The following is a 17,996-nucleotide window of genomic DNA, read 5'->3' as shown; positions in this document are numbered from 1 at the left end:
AGCATAATGTACATGCCAGAAAATTATAAAATGAAAAAAGAAATATAAGTTAACTTATTTTTACCAAATTATATACTCTTTTTCTCTTCTTTAAATGTGCATTTTTTTAGCTCACAAATAGATGTCACTTCGCTCTCATGAAAATACTAAATGGCTTTTGTTTTCATTTTCTTTCATGTTATTTTCTATTTAAGTTTTCTTATTGATCTGTCTCGTGTCGAGGCATAAAGTTATGTCTTTACGCGCCCTCTTTCGCTCTTCGTACAACATCGGTTTGATGGTCTTTAGTAGACATCGTATCAGCGAAGAAAAAAATATTATTTGTAAAAGTGATCCGAAATGTTACATACACTATAATATTTTATTTTGAGAATTCATTATAAACTTAATAATAATGTATAATATTAACATATGAATGAAAAATTAGTAAATTACAAAATTAATTAAAATATTATATTTATTAATTCTCTCTCATAATTAGTTTAGTTATAGAATGCGTTATTGCTTATTCCAAAAAATATTAAAAGCCATCTGAAATTTTTATAAACGATATTTTCAGCCAAGAAAGGTATATAATCTTTTAAAATATCCCGATGAAGTTTTGTAATAAAATGAATAAATTTATATAAATGAATAAAGCAGTAGAAAAATAACATTAGTAAATCTTATATCCGAGTGTCTAGGATATATTTATGAGGAATATATTTATTTTTAAAATATATTTTTCATGGATCTATAATTTTGAGGTATTAATAAATGAAAAATTATATTTTTTTTTATAAAAATAAATATTTAACCTTATTTATATTTCTAGCTTACGAGAGAATATAAAATATAATATGTAATCTGAAATTTCAATTAATTTATAGTATTAGAGAAACTTATAATCAAGTTAATATGCATTTAATATTAATTTTTTATTTGTATTATATAATCATATTTTAATTTATTCAGTCTGTATCTGTTAATATATACAAATAATGAGGTATAACGCATGATTGGCTTTTTAACACACGTGCGTTCTTTTATTATTAGAGTAAGAGAGTTAGATATAGATAGATGAATAAATAGATAGACAGATTGACAAGAAGGGAGAGAGATAGAGAGCGAGAGATACAGGTTATACGTGGGTGCTTAATACCGCACCACTATCTTATATTATATGAAGTATGAGTATGAGAAAGAAAATGACGTAGAACTTTATTAATAGTAAATGTACCTTAAAATGTAATAAAAATATAATTGTAAATTAAAAATTGTGCTTATATTTTATATATTATAAAAAAGTATAACATCATAAATCATTTATGATACATATCTATATGCATTTAAAACATATATATGCGACTTTTAACTAATTAATTTATAAAAATTAAATGAAATAATAATATAAAGCTTATAAATATTAACATAAAAGAGGAAAATAAATTTGTATAGAATATCTAACTAAGTTGGAGTATCTTTGCTTTTGATAAATTTACTTCTTAAATACATAACAAGAGATATAATACAATTTTGAAAACTATCATAAACTAAGCCCAGCTTAGAAATATGCCAAATATTTGTTATCGTCGATTAAACTATCTACTTACATATATCAATATTTATCGACAACATTTATCAAATAATTCAGAATGAAATTAAATATAAAATTATATTACTTAAATATATCATGTCATACTTGTGCAAATATGTTTTTTTTTAGTAGAAATCTTTCACAAGTATGTGTATTTTTTATTATACGGTTTTTTCATTTCGATGTTCTTTCGTGCCTATCTTATCTAACTTACGCTAGTCCTCATATCATACCAAAAATTCGAAAAAGTTTCCGTTCGTTTTTTCTGACTACTTTATCGCATATGAGACTCGACTCTCGACTGAGAGGAGAGAGAAAGAACATTATAAGACAACTGAAGGAAGCCAGATTGATATTACAATCAAATACATACTTTGCATTTCTTGCGTTACTTTTGACGTAGCAACTTCAGTTACCACATCTCCTACAGTTCTGCACCTTAGCGTATAAGATGTAGTTCCACTTTCCTCTGGATAGACTTTAAAGCCACCGGAAAATATAAATCGTTCCTTTGCGGCTTTCTATTCTTCACCCTCTGAGCGCATTCTCAGTCTGCCATTGCGGACGATTTTTTACAATCTTTATATCTAATAAATTGTCACTTATTATCTGAATATAAATTAATGTACAAGTAAATAAATAAACTATAGTAGATTATAATTTTTGTTTTTATTCATTTTTAAAATATTTTTAAAATTTTTTTATTGTCTAGTACAAATATACTTCAAATTAAGAACACTGATATATTTTCGATTATATTCCACAAATCCATTGTGAAAATATATCACTTTTTAATAATTGTACTTGGTATAATTTTATCAACATTTACAAAACTTGTTATAATATTTCATTTTATTTCTAGAGAAAACGGCTTTACTTCTAATTAAATTAAATTACTTAGATATTTATATTAATTTTTAAATTTGTTGAAATTATTTTAATTACTTTAATTATTTTAATAAAATTAAATAATTTATCATTAAGAAAACAATAATATACAATAAACAATAATAAAAAATAGATAAATTAAAAATAGTTAACCAATTAAAAAATTTTATAAAAAATTTAAACAAAAATAATACAAAATCATCCAAACCACCAATAATACGAATCATTAATATATGTAGAACACAGATAAATTTTTATTATATCACTGCATTCGGCATACAAATACAAATATAATATACTGCTCTTTGTATCCCACACTTATGCTTTATATTTACACATTTAATCCTTTATTTCTATAACATTATCTAGTTCGATTAGCACTTATAAAAAACAGTTAAGTTATATCTTAGTCGATATACATAATTTATATTTTAATAACATTATTATGGATGGAATAGTTATACGTAATATATTTATAAGACTTAATGGAAAAATTAAATTACTAAAGAAATGATTGTTATGCATAATTAAATGTTTAAATTATTATATACTATATATTATATTATATAATGATTAAACTTTATATATTATATTACATATTTTATTATTTTATGATTATATATTATATATTATATATTTATATATATTTATTTAATATGTATATTTAATATACATTTGATGTGATTTGATATGATTTAGTTTGAATATTAAAATTTTAATTATATGTTAGTTATAAATAATACATATATTCATTTCATTTCGTGTAGAATATTGATATATTGATATAGATCAAATTGATTGAAAATGTCTTTAGGATAAATAAATTGAAGAAATTAAAAAATTGTCTTTTATTAGTTGCTTTAAATTTTATAATATTGTATAGTATAATTGAACAAATTGTTAGAAATTTAAAACATAACATTTATAGCGTCTTATTACGTGTTTCTACTTGGCATATTAGTTTTCACTTAAAACTCAAGTACAATCATGTAAGAAATTTATATTTGTATATATACAATGAGTTTGTATTAATTGTAATTATATTCATTGATGCTCTCAATACGATATTATTCGTTCTCTTATTCATATCTGAGCTTACAATGAGCTTTTATTATAATCCATTTAAATATATATAATATAATATTTTAAATTTATATATTATATTATAAAATAAAATAGGTATTAATATAAAAATATATTATATACATAGATGTATATTATGATTAAGTGCTATTAAATGGAAATTTAAAAATTGTTACGATTAGGTACTTAACTGTAATTTAGTTAAAAAGTTGTACAAATTTATCATAGATATTAGGAATGAATTATTCATACAAGTTTGAAAGGCTTCAGTAACTGAGGAACGATAAAATTTACTTTCCTTCTTCCTCCAACTTAGTCTTCATTACCTGTACCCATAATTGTTTTCAAACTATTTATTAAATTTAAATTTGTACAAGATTAATTGTCTTAATAGAAATATTCAACTTCATTGTCAACCAAATTATTAAACTTAAAACTAAGACTAAAACCTCCCAGTGATGTTCAGTGGGAGACTTGTAGGCAAGTGGAAGAGGAAGGCGTATTTATTCAATATTAATACATAGCACATATACATAATACAATGTTAATACATAATATTAATACATGGCGTTTTTTCTCTTTATTTATTGTCAGATTAGATATAAATATGATTCTAAGATGGTTCTGAGAATCTGTGAGATCTTTACGGTATTTGTTACGTGGTGTTGGTATGCACTACATGTAGCAGTAGGATCGCTGGTACTTCTTCGAGTAGTGCCACATGATAGTTGCAATCCAAGATCTGCCCTTTTAGCCGGTGTTTTATTGTACACCTTCAGTCGTTCGCGGGAGCTTCGCTATCCGATATTTGATAATGTCAATGTTATATGTCAATGTGAAATGCGTATTAATACTTTATTTTTATTAGAAACTGACAACAAAAATAATATTTTTAAATTAATTTTTTTTTATGATAATTTTTTTTATTTACTTATAAAATTTTTTCTTATTAAGGTTCAATATAAAAATTAAAGTAAAAGAATTAAAGAAAATATATCCGTTTATAAATAAAAGAAAGGACTTTTATATAAATAAGATATATAATAGTCGGATTAAGTATTAGTTGCATAGTATTAAAGAACAGTATTAAGTTGAAAAGTAATAATCATATTAACAGTGATGATTGTATAGTCAACATTACATAGTGTTAGATATATATGTCACAAAAATATATCAATTATTATAAAAATATTAACACAATAGTAAGGAAAATAAATAATGCTGGTAAACGGGAAAATAAAAATGTAAACATTATGAAGAGTGTATACCCATGTGAAAATATTAAATCCTATTATGTAAGAATCATGAACGAGCAGTAGAATTTAATAAAATATATTATAATTAAAATTTAAAATAGAAATGTAATGGTAAGCACTTTTCAAATATTTAAAAATGTTCTATTTTCTTAAAAATACGAAATATCTCTTAACAAAATTTTAATGTTATTTTATATAATATTATTTTGTTTGACATACAAATTCTTTTCTTTAAACAATGAAAATGAAATTAATGAAATTTTTAAAAATAAATATATATAAATATTTAAAAAATTAAGAATAAATATTATTTTATGTATTGTTTTGTTCTACATAATATCATAAAATTATCTTTACTTCGAGTTTTATAATGGTTGTAATGAATTTAAATTTGTTCATTTTTGATGTATAATTTATAGATATATACATCACACAGAGAAATCACATTTTTAACATAATATGACTTACATTTTTTAACAGACAAATAGTGATGACTACATATGTCGATGGAAAAATATACTATTTTTTATTTAGATGTCAATAAGATGACACTTATTTACAACTTTCTTTATTAGAATAAAAATTTTTAATTTATTATTTGTTCCTGATCATATGATAGCAATCTACTTGAAGAACGAAAAAAACACCTTATCTTTAATTGAAAATAGTTCATAAAAAAGGAAAATATTTGCGGCATTGACTAATCATACTAATAGAATTCGATTTTAGATGATTTGATTATTGTTACATATTTATACAGATACATATTATTATTATATGATAGACATCTAATGTATTTCAAGTTAAAGTCGCAATAGACACGATCAACAAACTGCTACAAGATTTTAAAGATTACTGTACAATTTGACAACACTTATTTGAATTCTATGGATGTTGCAGCTTCAGTTGTATACGATATTATTGTATACGATAATTATAATCGCTATTACTCTATAATAATTAAATTAACTAAAAAAAATTTCCTATACCGATATATGTAATGTATTTGAAAGTTTTGTATTATAACATCTTTATTAATATTGTAGTTAAGTATATTTTTTATATAATTCCGTTCTATTTATATTTACTTCCCCAATATCACGGAATCCCAATATTATGTGACGAGTAAAAGAAAGTTTACAAAACTTGGAAACACACTTGCACATATGTTTGTACCCAATGAAATTTTATTAATTCAGGTTTACATTTTTATTTTGACAAAAATAACAATATTCTAAAAATTTGACAATAAATAGTTTGAAAGGATAATCATGCTTTAATAAATAAATAGTAATTATCATAATATATTCATTAAATTTATGTAAGTAATGAGTTTCAAAAACTAAAATGTAATCCCAAATCTTAAACACTTTATTATAATATTTTAGAGTATCAATTTAATATGGTTAATAAAAATTCCATAATGCAATTAAAATAATTAAAATAATTAAAAAACGAAATGAATATTGAAGTTTCATAATTATAATTTATAAATTGAATAAGATTTAATTGCTATTATGTTTTATTGTACGACTATATACATTTCAGTAAAGACTATAATCTTCTTTCATTCTAATTTTACAGTTTGTGATTACTGTAATTTGAATTTGTTTTATAATTATACTATAAATTAATTTACAAAGTAAATATTGCTTTGGAAGTTGCGCATGCGCTTAATATTATCATAACGTTGACGATTTCATGACGTATCTACAGCTGTTAAAAATATTTGCCGGTGTAAAAGATAATCAAATTATCCTTGAAAAATTATTTTTGTTTACAGAAAAAATAAAAGAAATGTGTCGAATTTCATTCCTGACAATTTTTTATCTATTCTCTAGTGTTACAGCTGCGACTCTTGAAACAGTTAGTGATGAGGATCTTTTAAATCTTATAAAAACAGAAAAATATGTCGTAACATTATTTAGTAAGTTTATCATAGAGTTATTTATATTTATACGTTTCACGTTAGATCAAAATTTTTTCTTAGCTTATAGTTTTAATTTTATATTATTTATTTCATATTATGTATATATATATATATATATATATATATATTTCTATTCTTTATTGAAAATAAAAATAACTTTTAAGTTATTACTATTATTTGATCTCATTCAAATCCTTTTGAAAAATCTATCTAAATCTGTTGTATAATTTTACAGCAAAAAAGGACTGTGAACTATGTGATGATGTTGAAAAACAACTGTTACATATAAGAGAAGACTTAGTTGATTCATTATCAGCATGGGTAGTGAGGGTAATAAACAGCCAAATGCTTAGGTTATATAGCCCTAATAAAGAACCTGCAATAGTCTTTTTTAGACAAGGAATACCTTTATTATATGATGGTACAATATAAATATTTCAATTTTAACACTTAATTTATTAATTACTTAAATTTTATAAATATATTTTCACAGGTCAAATAGAAGATGAAGAAATTTTAACAACTCTTATAGAAAATAAAGAACCTATAGTTAAAGAACTTACAGATGATACTTTTGAACACTTAACACAAGCAAGCACCGGTGCTACTACTGGAGATTGGTTTATCATGTTGTAAGCTTACTTAAATACTACTATGTTTTATAATGTAAAAGAATATTCTTATTGACCCCATATATGCATTTAAACACACACCTGCACACAAGTAATATTTGAAAATGTGTTTCGTTAATTTTTGTATTAATTCATATTAAGTATAGTTTAAAAAATTCTTTTAATTATTTGTTTATATTGGTAGATATTCATTTGAAAATATAACTTATTTTTCTAATTCAAATATTAAATCAAAATTAAAATGTTTTAATAAATAAAAAAACGTTTAATAATATGGCACATTTATTTCTTTTTTGTTTATAATGTAATATGCAATTCAGTTCATTTTGAGTTATGATAATTCTGTAGTGATTTAAAAACAAGGTGTAATCAATCTTTTTTATTTAATGTATTACATAAGTTTAAAACACTTGCTTTTAATATTTTATATAAAAATAGTAAGTCCTCGACAAAGCATTTTAAACATTGCAAAACAATGCAATTACATTAAACTGTCTAATGATTATCTAGAGAAAATTAAACCTATTAATTGTTCCTTTAGAATTGGGTAAAAAAATGTATAGAAAATGTTCTACACTTGTTTATGATGATTATTACTTTATATAGTAGAGTTTAAAATAATTAAAAAGAAAATCTGTTAAATGTAATAAATTAAAAATGTAATTTTGAAAAAATTAAAATTAAAATCATTTATTGCATAAATATTATATTTATTTTATGGTGATGCCAATTATGGTTACTAAATTCATATATTTTTACTAAACTGATTTGACATTCAACTTTGCAATTGTACTAGACATTTCTTCATACAAAATTAATTATGTTATCATATCGTCTTATACTTATGTTTATGTTTTAAAATAAAGCATTAATAAAATAAAGTCAATTAAATTTTTAAAAAATTTTCAACAAGTTCTTAAATAAATAACAAATTATCCAAATTAAGATATATTAATGAATTTGTATTTGTAAATTAATTTTTTAAGTGCACTATTATTTTGTTAATATTTAAATAATGTATTAAAATTCCCAGTTAAAACTGCTATTTATGATAATTAAAATAAAAATGTAAAGATATTTAAAGATTCAAAGACTTTCTCAGACTTTCAAAAGTACATTTAATAGTAAATACTTTTTATTATAAAAATTGTAATATTTTCATAGTATTGAAATTTTATTTGTATTCTCTAAAAATAATTTTATAAAATATTAATATTACCATTACTAATTTCCATAGTAATATCAGTGACTGTATTAATAGCTTGTATTATATTCTTAATTTATATGTAGAATATAGTTATTAAAAATTCTTATTTCTTCATATACAAAATAAATAGCTTTTTGTCCAATTATGAATATGATTAGAGATATTAAAATTGTATTAAATAAGTAAATGAATTAAATTTTAATATTTTATTAATTTGAAATATTCTGAAAGTGAAATTCACTTTACATATACTTTTTAATATTATTTTACTAATTTTTATAATTAACGTGATCTATATTGTATTTACTAATATTTAGTTTTTATTATATAAAATGAAATAATATACTATATTCGTAATCAGTTATAGTACAGATTGTGTCGATTGCCAAAGACTAGGAGCACGTTGGGAAGCTGTTGGTGCTAAACTAAAACAAAGAATTAATGTTGCTCGGGTTAATAAATATTCGACTGGAGCTTCAACAGCTCGACGATTTGGAGTTTACGAAGTTCCTCAATTTATTTTGTATATATCTTAAAAATTTATATTTATATAGTTTTATTATAATATAATCTTAATGCAATATGTATTTTACTACTACAGATTTAAACATAGTAAAATGTATCGTTATTTAATTCCCAAACATGATGTGAAATCATTTGTATCATTTGCCAAAGAGTGGTTCAAAAATGCTCATGGAGAAAAAGTGCCTGTGCCTCAAAGTCCATTGTAAATATTGCTTTTAAAACTTTTATTAATGTATATATTGTACATTATATATAATTTTATTTTTAAATTTCAGTGACGATTTAACTCAAATGATAGCTCATTTCTTAATAGAAAATCCTTGGATATTAAAACTTGGTAGTATCACTGTTGGTGTGCTAATAATTGTAACGGTAGCGAGTAAACTTAGAAGAAAGGCTGAAGTACCACAACAGAAAAAAGATACATAAAATATATATTATCTTTTTTAATTGAATGTACATATGGGTAAACAAATATAATGTAACATTTACATTTTTTAATAAACAATTTCAATTTTATATTTGATAAAATAAAATAAATTCATATTATTATTATTATTATTATTATTATTATTATTATTATTATTATTATTACTCTATGCCAATAACAAATACACTTTATATTCTTATATAATTAAATATTCTATTTACATTTTAAGTACTTTATTTCATTTAATAAAAGATTAACTTTTACAATAATTGTTAAAAAAAGTATATTCCAAACAGAAAAATTGTTGGAATGCTGTGAGTTATTTATAAAATATATAATCTTGAAATTAATTCTGCGAAAACAATAACAAAATTATATCACAATATGAAGTTAAAACTAAGTTTATTAAAGTTAAAATCCAAATACAAAAAATGTTTCATATTTCATCTTATGTATTCATATATTTATATATATATACAAATATTTTTGTGTTAATATTTAGTTAAACTATGGTCATATTATATTAATTGAAATTATAAAACAAGAAGGTATTTAAGAGTATCTTTCATAAGATTTTCAAAAAAATTTTTTTAATTAAATTATAAAATGTCAATTGTTAATAAAATTATATAAATTTTATTCTTACAAACAACGTTAAACACAATCTTCACATTTGTGCTAGATATTATCTACTGATAAATTTATTCTAAAAACAGTTGAAGGATTGGCAAGAGCCATTCTAATATTTATCTCAAATTTTTTTTGAATAGAAGAAAACTCCATTATATTATTAGGTTTAGATTCTAACCAGAATCCATCAAACTCGTAAAACAAGTAACAATAAAATTGATGAAAGGCACGAAGCGATGGTAAAGTCTTAGATGAATTATAAATATGTGTTTTAGCTGATCCATCTTTTAATAATCTCAATGCCATACTTGTCAGATTAATGCCAACTATGGCAAAAGCATATCCATATCGTGGATGCATTGAATGTGTTAAGACATGGGTTGCTGCACTGGGATATTCTTGAGCAAAATAAACCAGATTTTCTAATCCTAATAGACCCATTCCTCTGAAATCGGTTTTTGGATCATCGCCTTGAAAACCAATACCCTGCCATTGCTTGGTTATTCTTGCATCAAGTGGATCATAAGGCATTAACAGGTCCCACAATCTCAAAAGTAAATCTTCATGTACAGGATTCCCAGAATCATATTGTATTTGCCTCAATTCTTCACATTCCACACAAAGTTGTCTGTAACCCCAAATTAATTCCACACACTTACCAAATATTTTAGAGAAATCAGGATGAGCTGCAGGATTTATTTTCTTCGTTATCAGTACAGTTCTAATTGCTTCTTCTAAAATTCCACGCTCGCTTCTTATAGTTATTGCACATTGATTAGCTATGTCATCCAAATATGAAATTAAAGATATAATATCAGCATTTCGTGAGAGTCTAAGAGAATACTCTACTGCATATGTACGAGGAGCACCAGATGGCTTGCCATAACATATTCTTTGAAGTTCACACATATGTGTAGTTTGTCGTAGTACCCATTTGATAAAGGGTCGAAGATACCAATTGATCAAAGACCAAATGTAGTGAAACATTCTTTTAATTAGGTACCATGAATTATGTAAAATCTTGAAAAATATTTACAAATTTTTATTCACAAAATTATTTACAAATATTACAATTCCTACTAATGAGTTGTAAAATTTCTTTGTTATCAATTAGATTTTACAGATTAATATATACAGTAATTATAGTAAATGAAAAGTGATTTCATTATTTGATAATTCAATGATTAATGATGCAATTTAATTTTTTTTAAATTTATTTCAATTTGAATTTATCTTTATGTATTTAAATTGAGCATTAAAAGCATTTCATATTCATACTACTTGGCACTAGTCTACATTATATAATTTGTTCACCATCCTTATGTTTCTTCAATTACATAATGGTCTTCATTAGTTTTAACTATACGATCAACTTAATATTTTTATGGTTTACAAGATCTTCGAAATATCCAATAAATTGTTAATTAGAACCAATTCATTGATTAATTATATAAATGTTCTTGAAAGTATCTGTAGCATAAATGTATAATAAAATTAATTAACCAAAATACTTTTATTGATAAGTGAATAACTAAATATATTCATAAATTCAGTGATTGTGAACAATATAAAATTGTTAATAATATTTGTCATAGATTAAAAAAGAAGAATTAAAATAGAATAAAAAATTAATTTAACTTTAATAGAAAACAGTATATTTTATAATATTTAAAGAAATTGTAGAATTTTAACACTCTAGCATTTCATCAATTTAGTATAAATGGTGATGAATTTTTTATTTTATAACATTTAATTTCATAAAAAACTATAATAAACTTAAATAGAAGTTACCTAATAATAAAAATATAAACATCTACATATAATAAAAGTAAAAAGATAGTTAAATGTTTATATATATTTATATAAATATCAATTTATAAACAGAATATTGTAGAACTAACTTATGAATATGGTATTTAAAGGCTTGTTAAATATAAATAGTTATAATTTAAGAAAGATTTTATAGTAGATATATTTATCTATTATATAGTAGATATAAAATCAACAGTAAAATAATTTTTTTCAATTTTAAATTACTAATATTATTTTATAAATTATATTTAAAAAATACTTAAATATGACTTCAGTAGAATAAAAATTTGACATCATTGAATTATTATATGATTGAAATATTATAAAAAAGATTTATTTTAATTTAGTTTTAAGATTATTTTATACTATACTAAGAACGAAATGCGAAATATTAAAACTATTAAACCATCATTTAGTTCTAAATCAATTTCTATAATATTCATTCTCTAAGATAAATGAAAAATCTTACAGTAAATCATTTTCAAACATTATAAAATCGATATAACTAAATATATATATATATATATACTTTTTTTTCTTGAAAGTAAGGTATTTTTTACATCATATATTGCAATATATTTCTTATATAAATAACTATTTATACTTAAATATATTAAAACATTGAATTCTATCAATTTGAAAATAGTGATTTGTGAAAAATTTAACAAAAATCGAAGTTCACTTACGAATATATAAAAAGCAAAAGTCACAAATATTTATAATGTTTATATAATAGCCATCAAAGTTAAAGTATTTAAATCAACTCAAATTTAACATTTTTCTTTTAACGAATTTTTGTCTACCTGCTTGAATCCAATTATGGCGTCTGTCAGCGTATAGAAAACAATCCAGTTTGGTAGTACAGATTATTCATTAATAAAAAAATTATATTATTATATCGGAAGAAAAACTTCCAAAACAATACGTCATAATGTTGATTTAAAGCAGATCTTAATAATAAACAAACGAGTTACTATTGATAAAACAGTAATAAGTCCACTAACTCATGCACGCCATCTTGAAGCGAAATACACAAACGATTCCCATTTTCAATTATACATCAATGCAAGCCAAGGATGATTTGATGGCTATGAACTTGACTGATTAATGGCATTTTACCATGTGCTCAACCATACTAAATATTAATAAGCAAATATTGAAACGCTGGAAAGCGTTTAAAAGACAAATACCGATAGCAATTTAAAAACTCATAAAACAAAATGAAAATTTATTGACGTGAAATTTGAAGCTAGATTTTGTATATTTCCTTCATGCAAGTTTAGTAATGCGAAGTGAGAACGAATATAAACTACTGCATTCTTAATAATTCTGTTCTACGCAAAGCGTGATTCTTTTTACATTTAGTTTTAAAATTATAATTTATTACGATATTTTAATTTAACCAATGTAAAGAAATTTTTAACTTTTGCACCTTTAAATAACAATACACAAGTGTTAAAATATAGTTATTTAACTAAATATTAATGACTTACGTAATTAATTATATAATATTGAACAAGAATATATGCAAAAGTGGGTACTTCTTTTTCATATTTTGTAACCTTATAAAAGTCAATAATAAGAGAAAAAAATGATTTTTTATAAATATATTTTTAAAATAAACTTATTTAACATAAAGACAATAAAGCTTGTGTAAAATCATATGCTCAATAAAATTAGTACTTCTATAAATAATCACTTTTTAGTTTGCATAAAAATAATAAATTAATAAGTTAACAATCTAAACAATTTTAAAAATAATATTTTTTGGTTGAATATTACATTTAATTATTTTAATACGTTAAAAATAAGTTAATTATTGATACTTTAGAATTTAGTCCAACAAATAACAACATGAAATAAGATGTATATTATTCAGATCAATACTTTTAAGCTTTATACAAGTGCATCAATTGCATCAAAATAGATAAATACGAAGAATGTATTTTTTATTTTTAATTTATTTTAAATATCTTATATTTTAATTTTCGTTAAGTAAAAGTACGTATATATAATAATATAAAATAGAAAATATAATTTATAAAATAAAATATAATTATAAAAGAAAATTTATGTTAATAAAGTCTTTTTTAATGTGCTTAAAAATATTTATAATCATGCTTTATCTTTAAAGAAATACTTACAATTATTGAACTTTTAATATTATTATTACTATTTATTCATTTATAATACAATTTTTATTAAAATATTATACTTTAAAAAGTTATTTAAGAAATATCGATAAAAATACATTTTATTATACTTTACATTAGTTGTTTATTAAGAATTTTATTTTCGATTAATTTCGATAGTATATCCATTATATGACAATCTAACATATCTTTAATGACTTTATAATAAATTTATAAAAGTTAATATTAAAATTATAAAATATATACTTTTATTTGTAAATTTTATGTATATCAATAATAATTCTTTATAATTTGAATGTGCCTACTATCATTAATACTGTATTATTTTTTGGATGAGCCAATAAACCCAGTTTTATTTGTGCACAAATACATATGTATAATATAAATTGGATATGAATTGCCTGTAATATAATTTCTTTTTGTATTAAAAAATCAAATATCATTATATTATATATTATTATATATTATATATTATTTATAGTGAAGAAATAATGAAGAAATATCACACTGTAATAAATTTGTTGCGATATAAAAAATGTACTACTTTAATCTACATATAAGAAATGAAAGTAACAAAAACATTACGCCTTCTTATTTATTGTACATTATTTTTTTACATGTTTGACGAATTGCATGTAAAATAAATTTAATTTACTTATTCTTTTTAATTGTTAAACGGTACTACATTTGTTAAATATATTATTTATTTATTGAGTAAATATATTTCGTCAATAGTTATAGATATTGCATGTATAAATACTATACTTGTAAATAATAAAAAGTGAAATTGAAAAGATTTCATTATTCCATTGAAACATATACATTTCTTTTATAAATTATTTTATATTAAAAATTATATTTTATATTATGTAAATTAATTCTATAATTTAAACGTAATTTATGTAATAAAAATATCTTATGCTTTTACATTTAACAGTTGCATAATATAAAATTGAATTTTTTAATGTGAAAAACATAGAAAGTTTTGCCAAAGTAATGCCAAAAAGGATTATCAAAGACTATATTTCTAAAAAATTAATATTATGTATATATAAAAATTGAATATCATAGATAATAGAAAAATTGATATACCAGGATAAACCAATAATTACTCAATAATAAAATAATCAATTATTATTATTATATTGAAAAAGACTATAAGACTATAAGGAGAAATTAAGTCTTCTCTCTACTTTATCTTTCACAAAAAACGAAGAGATGAAAATCGACGAAATTCCTGTTTTGATAACTCTCCATTTCCTCCTTTCCTCGTTCTGACTCCCAATTTTTTTTATCTTTAGACCCATCATCTTTAACCAGTCGACAGCCTCGAAACCTGTTAAACGATAATAGAATCCGAATCTAATGAAATTCTCTGACATGAAAAACCATGCGAGCATAATGATGAATACATTTTTAAGATTCTGGCAGCAGTAATGTGGCGCTTTTTTCCTTTATGAAATTTCGAACCCTGATGAATAATGAATGATGGCGAAGAATGCGCGAGCAAACGCCTTTGCTCTTCGGTTACTCGCGTATCCTGATTACTAATTCATCAGAGGGGCCCATATGACCGAGGCCGGAGGCGCGCACGCGGACTACTTCCTCAGCGCATACTGACACCAAATCCCATATTCTCGATGCCCGAATGCTGTCGTCTTCGCGCAGATGCTTCACTTTCTGAGTATCTTCTCGGTTCTCTTTTTCTCTGCCCTTTTTCGGCCCCCGCGCCCCCACGCAAACCAGTTTCACAAAATGAGAGGACAACAATAACTCGTTTTCCTTTTCTCTTGACGCAAGTCTTTACGGTCACCCGGGCGTAAACGTATTAGCTGTTCTCGTGCCGATAATGCAAATGCGAATACCAATAACGGTAGAATAGCCGTACAATCACTGTGCTTTTCTTCTCATAGAACAAAAATATAAAGAAGAAATTAATACTGACTTTTTACATGTACACATTTTACTAGTTTACGTAAATAATATCTACATTACGTTTGGTCATTTTTTCTTAAAAAATATACCCTAATTACGTTTGTATTTAAATTTCCGGGCATAATTTTCTACCTAATATTCAGCTGATTAAGATAAATCCTCAGATAAATCAAAATATTTTTTGTATGTGTAACAATTATAAATAATAATAACTTTTCTAATAATAATAAGGAATATAAGTTTTTCAAATATATGATATTCATTATACTTCGAATATTATCAAATGAACTATGATTATTATGTCATAATAATAATTAGGGGTAGAACTTCTTCAAGCATATGATATTAATTATGCTTTTAATATTATCAAGTGTACTTTTATTCATTTAATTATGTTAAATATATATATATATAGATTCATAATAGACATATCATTAATTTAAATATATTTTAAGAATATTTTCTCAGTCGAAATAGATTTAAGAATATATAAGATAACGTAGTTCTAATTTACAATTAAAACAAATACGATAAATTAATTATAATATAAATAGATTATCTATAAATTTGGAATATTCCATGACTATGAAAATATGAAAAAATAGTTGAATAAAATTACATATACTTCATTATAATTAACATATAAAATAACATATATTCATTATAATGCTACTATTTAAAATTAAAGTGCATAAATTTTGGACGAATTTATATTCCATTACAAATAAAATGAATATTAAAACATTATGTAAATTAAAAAATCCACACATTTCTTCAGAAAATATCATAAATGTATTTTTATAATAATTTAAAAATAAGACTTTCTATATTTTCAAATAATATTATTTTTGTTTTATTTTCAATTATTGATTATAAATTTAACTTAATTAATCATAAATCATCTATATGACGATTTTTTTTATTCAATAGCTAACAATTTGAAAATTTAAAATATTTTATAAAAAAAATCTTCAAACTAGATCTGTATAGTTTTAAATAACGGAAATTATAGATTAATAAATTGTAAAGATATTCACGTTGATACTTATTTTTTAAAAAAGAAAGCTGTTGGTCAATAATAAATATGTTAAAGTATTTCTTGTCGAAATCGAAAGATAATCCATTAAAAATTTCAGCATACGTTTACATTTAATTCAATTAATTTATATTATGAATAATTAATTATATCCCAAGATAAATCTTTGAAAATTTTTAGTACACGTATAAATTTATATTCATTAATTTCAAATTGCTTAGTAAATGCTTAGTGAAATATAATAACACCATTTAGAATAAATGTATAATAGATCATAACTTTTAATTTTTCTTATTATTTTTCAGATAAAACTAGCTAAAATTTGTAATAGACATACTAATTATCTAAATTCGATATAATATTCTATATATATATATATATATATATAATTCCAATTGTGTAATAAGGAAATATAATACTAATATTTCTTAATAAGAAACCTTAATATTATTTATGTAAAATTCTATAATTTTTAAACATGCATTTTTAAGAGGATTGGATTAAAATTTATTAAAAATTTATATATGTTTCTAATTTTTAATATGCTGTCAATTAAAGTTTTTCATTACAATAGCTAAATGTATTATATTTGGTTATTTAATAATTTACTGTTAATTGAAAAATTAATCAAAAACCAGTTATAAATTAATTTATAACAAAGTTACATATATTATTAAAAGAATAATCAACAATAATCTTTTATAAACATAATAATAAATTTTTTTAAAAAGAATAAATATAAATATTCATTTTACAAATATTTAATATGGAATTAATTTTCTTTCTTCAATTTTCATTGCGAAAAAATTTGTACTTTTTTAAAGAAATTTATCTTATAACATCAGTATTTCATTTATTATAAGTAAATTGTTCTTAGAATGTATTTATTACAATTTAATTTTA

General features: G+C 22.1%; 2 protein-coding genes across 2 annotated transcripts; one reads left to right on the top strand and one right to left on the bottom strand.

Annotated features, from left to right (window-relative positions):
- The first annotated feature begins 6,496 nt into the window (after positions 1-6,496).
- LOC105362367 (uncharacterized) lies at positions 6,497-9,577 on the top strand. Its single transcript, XM_011499805.1, has 6 exons — positions 6,497-6,730; positions 6,969-7,154; positions 7,227-7,365; positions 8,934-9,095; positions 9,174-9,299; positions 9,373-9,577. Exons 1-6 carry the CDS (start codon positions 6,505-6,507, stop codon positions 9,524-9,526), a joined length of 993 nt encoding a protein of 330 aa, XP_011498107.1. The 5' UTR covers positions 6,497-6,504; the 3' UTR covers positions 9,527-9,577.
- A 573-nt stretch (positions 9,578-10,150) lies between these two features.
- On the bottom strand, positions 10,151-11,195 carry LOC105362366 (ELMO domain-containing protein 2). The gene has a single exon (XM_011499804.1). The coding sequence runs from the start codon at positions 11,142-11,144 to the stop codon at positions 10,206-10,208; it is 939 nt and encodes a 312-aa protein (XP_011498106.1). The 5' UTR covers positions 11,145-11,195; the 3' UTR covers positions 10,151-10,205.
- Between the last annotated feature and the right edge of the window lie 6,801 nt (positions 11,196-17,996).

Source organism: Ceratosolen solmsi, unplaced genomic scaffold (genome assembly GCF_000503995.2).
Source record: "Ceratosolen solmsi marchali unplaced genomic scaffold, CerSol_1.0 scaffold35, whole genome shotgun sequence".
Lineage (NCBI taxonomy): Eukaryota > Metazoa > Arthropoda > Insecta > Hymenoptera > Agaonidae > Ceratosolen > Ceratosolen solmsi.
The sequence above is the reverse complement of the archived record's forward strand: the minus strand, read 5'-3'. Positions and strand labels throughout refer to the sequence as shown.

Excerpts from the sequence above, each read along its gene's own strand:
- LOC105362366 (XM_011499804.1), bottom strand. The coding sequence starts at position 11,144 with ATGTTTCACTACATTTGGTCTTTGATCAATTGGTATCTTCGACCCTTT.
- LOC105362367 (XM_011499805.1), top strand. The coding sequence starts at position 6,505 with ATGACGTATCTACAGCTGTTAAAAATATTTGCCGGTGTAAAAGATAAT. Across the intron at positions 6,731-6,968 it reads ATATGTCGTAACATTATTTA|CAAAAAAGGACTGTGAACTA; the intron begins GTAAGTTTATCA and ends ATAATTTTACAG. Across the intron at positions 9,096-9,173 it reads GAAGTTCCTCAATTTATTTT|ATTTAAACATAGTAAAATGT; the intron begins GTATATATCTTA and ends TTACTACTACAG.